The 12,212-nt window shown below is 30.9% G+C and overlaps 3 protein-coding genes and 1 pseudogene across 3 annotated transcripts; all 4 read right to left on the bottom strand.

Moving 5' to 3' along the window:
- Positions 1 to 456: 456 nt before the first annotated feature.
- LOC107644616 (miraculin pseudogene) lies at positions 457 to 1,370 on the bottom strand (annotated as a pseudogene).
- A 4,655-nt stretch (positions 1,371 to 6,025) lies between these two features.
- Positions 6,026 to 6,742, bottom strand: LOC107642179 (miraculin). Its single transcript, XM_016345484.3, has one exon. It carries the CDS (start codon positions 6,700 to 6,702, stop codon positions 6,088 to 6,090), a length of 615 nt encoding a protein of 204 aa, XP_016200970.1. The 5' UTR covers positions 6,703 to 6,742; the 3' UTR covers positions 6,026 to 6,087.
- Positions 6,743 to 7,980: 1,238 nt separating this feature from the next.
- LOC107644614 (kunitz trypsin inhibitor 5) lies at positions 7,981 to 9,090 on the bottom strand. The gene has a single exon (XM_016348505.3). The coding sequence runs from the start codon at positions 9,030 to 9,032 to the stop codon at positions 8,391 to 8,393; it is 642 nt and encodes a 213-aa protein (XP_016203991.1). The 5' UTR covers positions 9,033 to 9,090; the 3' UTR covers positions 7,981 to 8,390.
- Positions 9,091 to 10,817: 1,727 nt separating this feature from the next.
- Positions 10,818 to 11,869, bottom strand: LOC107644613 (miraculin). Its single transcript, XM_016348504.3, has one exon. It carries the CDS (start codon positions 11,618 to 11,620, stop codon positions 10,970 to 10,972), a length of 651 nt encoding a protein of 216 aa, XP_016203990.1. The 5' UTR covers positions 11,621 to 11,869; the 3' UTR covers positions 10,818 to 10,969.
- Between the last annotated feature and the right edge of the window lie 343 nt (positions 11,870 to 12,212).

Raw genomic sequence — 12,212 nt, 5'->3', positions numbered from 1 at the left:
TGGCTCTGCCACACTGGGTCTAAAATTGTAACGAGTCTAAAAACACCTATTATAATTTCCAAAAAAATATAATTTGAATCATATATATTCATATAAAATTATGTGTATATTTTGTATGGATCTATACCTTGATTTTTTTTTTTTTAAATTCGTCTCCAAACACTGTGAATAGAAGACTTAATATATACTCAAGATACATAATTAACTATAATTCTCGTGTCTTTTTTTAAACCATCACTGACGTTGAATTCTTTTAAAAATACATCTCCACTTCCATGAAAATGCCAAAACCTGAAGCAAAGAGGTAATAATAAATTAACCTTCGGATGATCTATAACACATCCAATCATTGGTTTTTAAAATTATACAAAATTACAACTTGAGCATGACTTGAGAAGAGTCAAACAGGTAATAAAGAAAATTACAACTTGTTTATTTGTTTATTTATTTAATCCATTCCGAATTGCATGCATAATTATTCATGCATCGTTACATCGCACATACATTCACACATATTCAAAAACATGCGTCACTTAATAGGTGACAACTCAGGTGAAGTTGACTTCACGTGAAGTTGATACCTGAGAGCTTCAGTCAAATCATCTAACAGCTCTTAGATATCAACTTAACGTGAAGTCAACTTTACCTGAGTTTCGACCCACCTAATAATAACATTTATTATAGATACATGAAGCTAAGATAGCTTCTTCAAGCAGGTTGGAATCGAACTTTGTATGGAACATTAGTGAGAGCAAGACGTTTATTTCCAAATGCATCCTCAGATATCCCTATATCACTGCATCCATAACTTTCATAGTACACATTCGGACAATAGAACAATTTATATGCATCCTCGTGCTTCTCAATCTTGAACCAATCCATAAGTGTCTCTTTTCCAGGGTTTCCCAATTCACCTCCAAGGGTCACCAAGGTTTCTGCATCCGAAGAAGGATCATAGTCCTTAAGCATCCACACCGGTGATTCCGGACATTCATCACCCATTTCTGTGAAGTGAATGTTGAGATCAGTGTTGACACGAATAACGTCTTTTTTCTCGTTAACCGGTAAAAAATGCAAGGGTAAGGGACCATTGGAATAGTCCCCAGCTACAACATTTAATGGACAAGTTTGGTTGATTTTCGAAACCGTGACGGCGATACCCGCGTAAGGGTTAGAAGCAGGGACAATATAGTAATTGACACCGGATCGGACCTTTTTGCCGTTGGTGTCAACCACTTGCTCCGGGGCAGGAGAAGCTGCTCCGAGAAGTGAGTTTGTGCTGAAGGCAATGACAAGGACCAACGCTAGCAATGTCATCTTCTTTTTTTTTTCTTCTTTTTTTTTTTGTATAATATAAAGTTTGTGTTTCTTGTAACTTGTGAATTGTGATAAGAGCTTAGAAGAGAGTAATGTATTTATAGGGTGAAGATGTGTATAATCTGTGGACTACTGATTAATGTCTAAGGATATTCATGGATTTAAGGTCATATAGGGGTACATGAGCAAATAATTTCTCTATTTTTTTTATTTGACATTTTTTATAATATTTTCCTTCTTATTTTTTATGTACAATAAATTAATTAGGGATTTTTAGTAATATTATTTTAGATTTTTTAATTTCAAATATATATCTCAATGATTGTATAACACGCAAGTGCATAAGAGGAATTGCATGTATAGAATTTTTTATAGTGAAAAATTTCAAACCATTTTTTCTTCTTATTTCAGCATCTATGATTCAATTGTTTTTGTTTTGCGCGTTTTATTCAATGTCATGTTTATTGCGACTTGAGACTTAGGTGTGTCATGTGTGTGCTCCGTTTGTTTGGTGCGTCAAGAGATGAAAATTAAAGAAGCAGCGCCCATAGAAGTAATAAGAGAAAGAACAATTTGTTATTTTTCCTTTATTTATTTATTTTAAATACTTTCTAATGTGATGTTAACGAACATTTTGCCCAATTTTTTGTTGGCTGTACAATGTTCTCCTTACTTTTTGTCTTTTTCGTAAATTAGGGTAATTTGAGTCTCAAGTCTCAACTCATGCTAATTAATTATGCAAATTATGTTAGGTCCACATTAAAATTACTCATAAAAATTTGTCATTAATATAAAATACAAGTTGAAATATAAAATATATATTAAAATAAATTAAATAATAAATATATTTATACATAAATACATAATGATTGATCTTAATATATACAAAATATTTTTATTAATTAAGGTTAGAAATTTAATAAAACTGAGTGTTCAATGCTCCCTTCAAGTGAGTTAATAACTACTCTAGAACAAAAGTATTGCAAAAATTATATACTTCAAGAAGCAACAAGAAAATAATTAATTTGAATTGATTGAGTGATTAACTTATTGGTTCACTTATTAAGTTAGTGTGCGAAGTTCGAATCTTACTTTATGTAAGGAACAATTTAGTAATTAATGACAAATTCTTAAATGTAATTTAAATCTCTGACAGATTAATTTTAAATTTATTTTGTCTAAAAATTATAAGATAATATAATTGTAAGAATAAATAAATATTTAATTCAGTTTTATCTGTTTACATGAAAGACAATACGGTCCTGAACAAAAAATAAAAGAGACACTACGTCTTCTATATTATTATTTTGAGATAGCATAACTCCTCCATTAAAATTATCAAATATTAACAAAAATTAATTCGGTAAAAAATTATTTGTAACCTATAAAATATTAATCATAAAATTTTAATATTATATTATATTATAATACTATTTATGCTAAAAATTTTAAATAAATCAAAAGAGATATATATTGAAATGGTGAATTCTCTATAAATTTTTTAAAAATAATATATAATTTATTCTCTATGATATTTCAACTTCTAATTAAATGTTATCTTAATAATAACTAACTATACTTATAAGTTGAATTATCTCAGTTTAATTAGACTTAATATCTTAACAATAATATGATATTTTACAATTAAATTATTATTTAAAATAAATAATTATTAATTTCTTATAATATTAATAACTATTTTTTTTCAAATCATTCTTCTTAAAAAAATACTTTTGAATTCTTGTTACTTGAAACACATTATCACTCTTTAATATAATTGCTCACTATCTATCGTAATCATAATAATAGTTGAATGTTTTGGATATTTTTATCTTTTTTTTATGATATTTTTACCAAATTTTAAATCCTGTGAACTTTTTAAATTTTAACTGAATCTAACTATTTATGCTAAAATTTTAATCTTATCAGATAAAATCAATATAAAGAATGATATATCATTGTTAAAGGAGATAATAAAAAATTAGATAAAAATAAAATTTTATGAGTTTACTTCTATCAAAGTGTATTCAAGTTAATTACTTGATTAGGTGAACAATTTTGGGTACGATTTTAAGAGGTGTGACGACAATAAAAAAAATGGAGAGAAGTAAAAGTTATTAGAGAGAGAATTAGGATAACTTATTTGAAAAAATAAATTTTTCAATTTTTTCTTTTGTGTTTAGAAAAAATAATTTGAAAATCGTAAGATTTAGTTATTAATATTTTAAAATTTTATATAATTATTCATTTTAAATAATAATTTAATTACAAAATATCCTATTATAGTTAAGATATTAATTATAATTAAATTGAAGTAATTCAAGTTACAAATATAATTATTAGATTAAGATAATATTTAATTAAAAATTAACACATTATAAAAAATAAATTATATATTATTTTAAAGAGGATTAGATAGAATTTACATAAATAATTATATTATTCTATTCGTAAAAGCACATCTTTCAAATTATGATATCAATGGATACAAAACTAGAAATTCTAGTCACAAAAAAAAAAAACTAGAAATTCTAAAACACGCCTAATAAAAACATGAGAACCTTTCCCATCACAAGGAACTCAATATGATGAGGAAGAACCTTAATTTGATCGTAAGAATGGCATTATTGTGCATTAATTACACTTATTCGTAAAGATTAATAAGCTAGTTAATATAAACTTGAAGTTTCAGATAATTTGGAACCGAACTTTGTATGGCACAGAACTCAAAGCAAGACGCTTCCCATACTTGTCTTCGTATATATATCCCTATATCCATACATGATACATGGATGGTTACAACTAGGCCACACATCCGGATCAATGGTGTCTCTACCGGGATTGCCTAAGAATCCACCAGTGGACACAAACCACTGTTGAGTCGAATAATCATAGTCCTTCAACCTCCACAAAGCAAAGATCTCCGGGAATAACCTAAATAGTCTTGAAAGTCAATGTTGAGATCCACAGTGTTCAACTAAAGGACAACTCTATGGTATCTATAAATTTTGTGATTAAATTATCTAAGTGTTGAATGATGGAATTCAGATCACTTTTTTATAAAATTAAAATATGTGTATTTTGTAGATAGGATAGAACACATTTCAATTTGTTATATCGAAAAAAATATTTCGATAAAAATATTATTGAATTCTTTGACAAACTATGTTCGACAAATTAGACTTCGATCATTGTCAAGTGCCAAAATATTAGAATGAATGAACCTCTAAATATATGTTAGAATTAACTTTGGATTAGAGTCAATGAGGTACTCCATTAGGTACTCTCTGTTAATCGATTGGCGCAAGCGTGAAAATCGAAGAGACAGCGGAGATCAGCTGATCGAAGAAAAGGTTACTGGTATCGAAGATGGTAGACAGAAAACCGAATCGAAGGATTTATCAAAGATGGTAAATCAATGAAGAAGAGGATTCTGATCGATTAGGACTTATCGAGATGAGAGTGAAGCAATCGAAAGAAGTTACAGTGAAGATAGTTGGTGAAAGTTACAGACTCAAAGAGCAGGAACGGTTATTCAAGTATCGTGGAACTTATATTTGAATTTGATTGGTCGAGGACTTCTATAAATAGGTGAAAGTTCAAAGGAACAAATGTTGGAATCTTTTCGGAAAAAACACTCATACTCACTCACATCCCCAGCGACTTTCTGAATCAGTCAAGAGTCTTTTTTCTTCGAAGAGTTCCTTCCATGTCTTTACTTTTCATTTAAATTCCCTGCAATTTTTTTTTTCATGCAATTTATCTTCCTTGCAATGTCATTTCAATTCTTTTAAATTCAACAACTTTTACCCTTTTCGGTCTTTACCTTTTAATTTGCCATTTATTTTTTCAAACACTTTTTCTTTCTATAATTTGATTTCCCTTTTATTCAAATCTTTTATGTTTTATTGTTCATTTCGAATTTCTGCAAAGCTTAGTTCCTTCTTCTTTGTTATTGTCAAAGGCATAAATTTTAATGCAAATAAAACTGGTATCCGCAAAAGAGGAGTAAGTTTCGCTCTCAAACTATTAGAATCGAACCACCATCAATTTGTTAAAAATCGATAAAACACAATTAAATTTGTTTTTATATTATTGGAGTTATGATGTTTATAGCTACTACAAGTGCATTTAAATATATAGGCTTGAGTGTGGGGTTAATAATTGGGTCTAATTCAATGGTCTAATTAATGTGGAATGAGGTCAACTGGTCATTGATTTCAACTCATACAATTGACTAATATATAATAATAAAGATTTAATTTATCAATAACTCGAAATACACTTGCCATGCTTGTTTCTCTCTCTCATCAGCCACTTGTTTGGTTTTCTAACTTTAATTTAAGTGTCATGTTTATATTTAAGGTGCATTGTTTGTAGAATATTTTTATATTTCTAAAAATTTGAACTGAAATGTTAATTGCATCTTATAACATATAAAATTAAAGTACAAAACTAGTGCATTACTATATTATTACACCATATTTCAGTTTGACAAATGTCACATGTCAAGTATTAATTGGCGAAGATAATATATTTTTTAAAAAAGACATACCTTTTTAATTAATTTAAAAGTTCACCTTACTTATTCTGTTTTATATATATAATAATTTATTGATTTATTCTGTTTTATACATACAATAGCCTATTGACGAATAACAAACTCTTAAATGAAACTCAAATCTACAATAGATTAGTGTTTCTGGCATTATTATTACACTAAACATTCTTAAAGATTGTTTGGTAAATATTGGAGTCTGATCTTTTGCTTCAAACAAGTTGGAACCAAACTTTGTATGGAACATTGCTAAGAGCTAAACGCTTATTACCAAATTGGTCCACATATATCCCTATATCACTACACTTATAGTAACAATCTTTGCACACACTTGGACAATAAACTAGCTTATAACCATTCTCATACTTCCTAATCTTGAACCAATTAGCAACAGTTTCTCTACCAGGGTTTCCGATAACGCCGTCGATGGTCAAAAACCTCTGTCCGGTCGAGTTATCACGGCTGCCAACATTCCACACTGTGGACTGAGGACACATCGAATCGCCGTATGCGAAGTTAATGTTGAGATCTGTGTTGACACGAACAACGCCTTTCTTAGAGTTAACTGGGGTAAACACCAATGGTAGGCCTTTCGAGTCATTGGCAAATATAACAGAAAGAGGACATGTGAATATACCTATGCTAGTGAAGGAAAGGCCACCTATTACATTCCGAGAAGCAGGGACAAAATGGTAATTTATACCGGCTCGAACGATCTTGCCGGATGTGTCAACCACTTGTTCCGGTGCACCACCGGCTGAACCTAACATTGGTTTTGTAATCGAGAAAATAAAAAGGAACAAGAATGCCATAAATGTTGTGTTCATGTTGTACCGAACTGTTGTAGTCAAAGAAGGTGTAAGAAGAGATTGAATTTATAGACAGGAATTGGATCTACGTTAACATATCTAGCTATCTATAATCTGTGGGTATGTAATTTATAAAAAGTAGTCTTAGATTTCAACTCATACAATAGGATACAACTGGCCATGTGAAGGATTCAAAATTTCAAACTAAGCTTCGTACTATACTTGTGATGGTATTAATGATGAACATCATATTTTTCTATATTTTTTTGTCCTTTGACTTCATCATTTCTTATATCGTTTTGACGAGATATTCTAAATTTCCACCTAAATCAAATTAAAACAATTGTGAACAAATATATTTAGTGACCATTACTTTATATTATCAATATATTGGAGAATATTATGTTATGAGTTTCGTAGGATCAATGTCAGAAAAAGAGTCCTACATTAAAAAATTAACTTACAAAAAATCTTGTAAAATTTGAATTTTTCTATCATATGAACTAGTTTTTGCGATAATGGTTTTCTCGTTATATTGGTGCTCTTGTTAAGAGTCAGTCAACTACAAAGTGTTATTTGTAAAAAGTTCTGATTAATAAAATTTTGACTAGTAAATAATGAGTAAAGTGTCATTGAGTGAAACTGTCAGGATGCCAATATTTAAAAAAAATGTATGTGATGTTATAAATCTCGTGAGACTAATACTTAAAAAAGAATCTTTATATAAGGCCAACTCCTAAATTTTTTTTTATAAAATATTGGACTGTCTCACCATATGAGTTAATTTTTGTAGTAATGATTTTCCAAAATCTAGTAGTTAATTTAGATCTGACTCATCTGAGTCGTCCTCTTCAGCTTTGTGTTTAGTATTCATCACTAATTCTTGAATTTTTGTTGCCAATGCTAAGCTGTGATTGTTCAATCTGAACTTTAATCTGCAATTTTTTTTGTCATATAAAATTGTAATTGAGATCACGAAATCACTTCAAATATTAGATAGACTGATCAATGAAAACACTATTTTAACGGTATTGAGAAAGGATTCGCTAAAATTAGAAAATTAGGGATATAAAAAAAATAGAATTCATAGAATAAAAGAAGAAATGCAAGAAGCAGAAAAAATATCACAAGACATTTCACAATTATCATATTCACTCCCCTGTTACAACTTTTTATACTCATGTTTATATTACTTCTAGTTTTGTTGGAACACTTAGTTGCTAATTAAGTGGCGGAGTAGACAACATGCTTCTATTCTCTAGTTGTAACACTACTATAAAGTTACTAGTATTCAAGTTCACGCTATAATTAAAGACTTTATTTAATCATCATAAAATCAAATACAAGAATAAAAGACTTTGTTTACAAACCCCTCCAACATAAAAAGGATATGAGAAAAGCATCAATTTTATTCCAGCAGGTTGCTTCCCAATAATATAAGATCACTAATTTATTGCATCTCATCACCTCAACAAACTCAACTAAGGTAGGTAGCGATGAAAAACATATATATATATATATATATATATATATAAAATACTTCACCTGAAATTAATAGGTGAAAGTCGTTAAATCTTATTAAGTTTGATTAAATTGTCATTTAATAATTTTTAATTATCAAATTTATATAAAGTTAATTGGATGTGAATTTCCAACAAATTTATTCACGAATTGAAACCTCCTTAATTAATTAATTAATTAATTAATTAAGACGATGGCTGGAACCGAACTTTGTATGGCTGATCGGTGAGAGCTACACGGCGGTTTCCATTGCTATCCACGAACACACCAACATTCTTGCAAAGTGGCTTGCAAAAATCACACACCGTGGGGCAAAACACAAGCTTGTAATCATCATCATACTTCTCAATCTTAAACCAATTGCTAATTGTGTCTTTGCCGGGGTTTCCTACCACACCACCGGTTGTAACAAACCATTGTCCACTTGAAGAATCAAAGTCATCAAGCTTCCACACCGTTGACTCGGTACAAATTGTTGTCAAGTTGGTCTTTATGTTCACATCGGTGGAAACCCTAATAACGCCTTTCTTAGGGTTAACCGGTGTAAATATCACTGCTTGACCTCGAAAACCTTCCACCACAACAACATTTAGAGGACAAGTCTCGTTTGCTGACCGTGCTACGAGAACAAACCCGCTACCAACCACACATGGTCCGCGACCGTCGCAAGGAGTCGTAGGAACCGGCCGGATGTAATATTCTATGCCGGCTCGAACCTTTTTGCCTTCTGTATCAACCACTTGTTCAGGCGAAGGATCCGCTTCGCCTAACAAAAATTGAGTACAGAAAGCAAAAGGAATGATCAATAATAAAATTATTGATTTCATTATTAAGTTATAAATTTATATGTATACAATTTTGATGTATGATTGTGTAGAGTTGAGTTGATGTGGGAGCTTATATAGGAGGCTGGATGGCCAATAATATGTATATGATTTGATAACCTCAACCTATGGATTTGTATAACCATGAATTTAGAAAGAAATTCAAGTCAACAATGTTGGCCAAACTCAACAAAGTTTATCTTGTTAAACTATATTATCATCAATTTATTATATTATATCAAATTCTCCATATTCTAAATTAAACCATGTCAGCACTATTTTTGTTTGGTATTTTTTTGCTATATTTTTTTATTATTAAATATTTTCGCATTTTATATCTCCAATATCTTTCCAACTCGAACTCAAGACTTTCTAATTAATTGAAGTTTTTAATTCATCTCCGCTTTGCCATTGAAACGCGCACGTTATAGGTTGTCTTAAGTCATTAGTTTCTTTTGTCCTTTTATTTTGGTGAGATCTACACATATATACATCTGTTTTTGTTCTAAAAATTAAAGACTGCTCTAGATACTTTGTTTACATACGTTTTGGATAGATAATGAAAATGATTTAAAAAAAAAAAACTATATTATACTATAAACATTTGAAGGCCACAATCAAACGAATCGGTGTCATTGTATGCCATCAACATCATCACACATGTACTATATATATTTACGAGTATAGTTTTTTCAATTTGTCCCTACAATGGGAACACGTTAACTTTTTTTTCTTCCGCCAATTGTTCGAAGTTTCATGTGGATAAGGATGTATAGGAAGTAGGAAGTTTTGAATTTTCAAAGGCAGTGACGTAAAGTAATTACTAACCATGAGCATCCCCATCATATCATATACTTATGATATTCTGGTCAATTAATTAATGCAACCATATCTGGACATTATTCATGATTGACTTCAATTATCTCACTGCCAAAGTGCCAATAGTAAAGTGCGCATGGATTTTAGTGAACCGAAAAGATGAACCATATATATCATCGTCTGGCTGCTACGTACTATAGTCTTTACTACCTTTAATTTGTCCACTCAACAAATGTCTATTTTTGACTTTATTTAATCATAAATATATGAATGTTTATGCTAGTTAAATGAAAGAACGACAAAATAAATTTAGAAATAAAAAGTGATCTGTCACCTTATAATTTGGTTTTTATTGTGCATTATAAATTATAATTTGGCATTAATTATCATTTATTCTTTGCTTGTAACCGACACCTTCATTACCGACTTAATGACCATCATTTCAATCTTAATGATCAAACGGTCATAACATGAATATCATTTATCAATTCTATACCTATAAAAGGAACCTTCTATATCTAATCTCAGGGGCAACATAATAAATTCTATAAGTTCTATATCATGTCTTACATTATATCTTCATAGAATTATTACACACAACATATAATAACTTCTATTTCATGTCTTACATTCTATATTCATAGAATTATTCTTATACCTCTTAAACACTTACTGACTTTTGCAGGTACCTACCCCTTGTTCTCTCATTGCCGACGTATACCTCATCTTGACGGAGAGCTTACAAGTATTCACCAGCGGACAAGCTATACATCGCCAATCTCAGCAAGAACAAAAAGTATGAGAAAGTTAAAAGTTGTTAAAGATAATTTTGTACAAACAATTTCATTTATTTGGGACCAAAAGGATGCATAAATAAACCATATATAATTTTATTTAATAAAGTTAAATCAGAGCATCTACTACATGATACTTTACTATATTGATTATTGGAAAAAAAAAAGGACATGATAACAACGCAAAAGGACAAATTTTATTCTAGCATGATGCTCTTATGTTTCCCAGATTACAACACTTATTTAGTAGTAAGTATGTATATCACGTCAATGAAGCTAACACTGAACAAACTTTATTATATACTGTCCCTAGATTAGAGGTTTAATTTAGGAAGATTTCTGGAACCGAATTTTGTATGGTTGATCAGAGATACCAACAAGAACGTTCCCATTACTATCTTGAACCACACCAATGTTCCCACAAGCTGGCCTACAAGTATTGCAAACCGTAGGGCAGAATTGAAGGCTGTAATCATTACCATCCTTCAAAATCTTGAACCAATTGTTAAGTGTGTTCTTTCCAGGGTTTCCTATAACACCACCAGTGCTCACAATCCTTTTTCCGGTTGAGCCATCACTTTGTAGCCTCCACACCGTGGACTCCGTGCAATTCGTCTTGACATCAAATCTGACGTTCAAGTCAGTAGCGGTTGTAATGACACCGTCCTTGTTAGGGCTAACCGGTGTGAATTTCACCGGTTGGCCGTTGCCCCCTACGACCACAACGTTGAGGGGGCAGGTCTTGTTTGGTGTTGTCGATGCAAGGGCAAAGCCAGTGCCACATCCCGGCCGGCGACAAATGGCTGGGGTTGTTGTGACCGGCCGGATAAAATAGTCCGCGCCGGCCCGGACATTATTGCCACTTGTGTCCTTCACTGGCTGACTTATTGGGCCACCAGGGTTGGTTTGAGCTTCACCAAGTAAGGGTTGGGTGCATAAAGCAAAAAGAAGAGAAAAGGAAAGGAGTGTTCTCATCATGGTTAAAATATAAATGTTAAGATGTATATGTAAATCTTGGTTGAATGGAAGTCATATATATAGAGCATTGAATTAGTGACTTGTGCCGATCTCAAAATCGATCTTTATGTATGAAAGAAAAAGAAAAAGTTTCAAGTCAATTATTATGGCCAAATCAATAGTGTCTAGTTTCCTTGTTAAGTTTTACTACTACATCAATTTTTCCAAGTCATGTCGGTAATTGATTCGGCACTTGAGCCAGCAAAGAATACAAACTTGTATTATTGCTATTCTATATCATATTCAGTTGGGAAAGTCTTTTGTAAAGTTTGTTTTGTACACCCCAATTGAAATTAAGGGGAGAGAGACCCTTATCTCGGTCAACTCACTAACCGCATCATGACTCAGTTAATCGAAAAGGGATATAAAATTAATGTGGTGTAATTTTTCGAATCTCACGTATTAAATTAGTGTAGTTAAAATTTCAGATATCTTTTTAATACACACAGGACACAGCCAATGTTAAAGATCATTTTAAGGTTTAACCTGCGTAATCTACTTATTTGTCTCTAACCTTCATTTTTATCGTGGCAATATATAGTTTTGTGATGTG

This window comes from Arachis ipaensis, chromosome B5 (genome assembly GCF_059453495.1).
Source record: "Arachis ipaensis isolate K30076 ecotype BB chromosome B5, ASM5945349v1, whole genome shotgun sequence".
Classification (NCBI taxonomy): Eukaryota; Viridiplantae; Streptophyta; class Magnoliopsida; order Fabales; family Fabaceae; genus Arachis; species Arachis ipaensis.
Note: the sequence above shows the minus strand (reverse complement) of the source record. Positions and strands in the feature narration are given on the sequence as shown.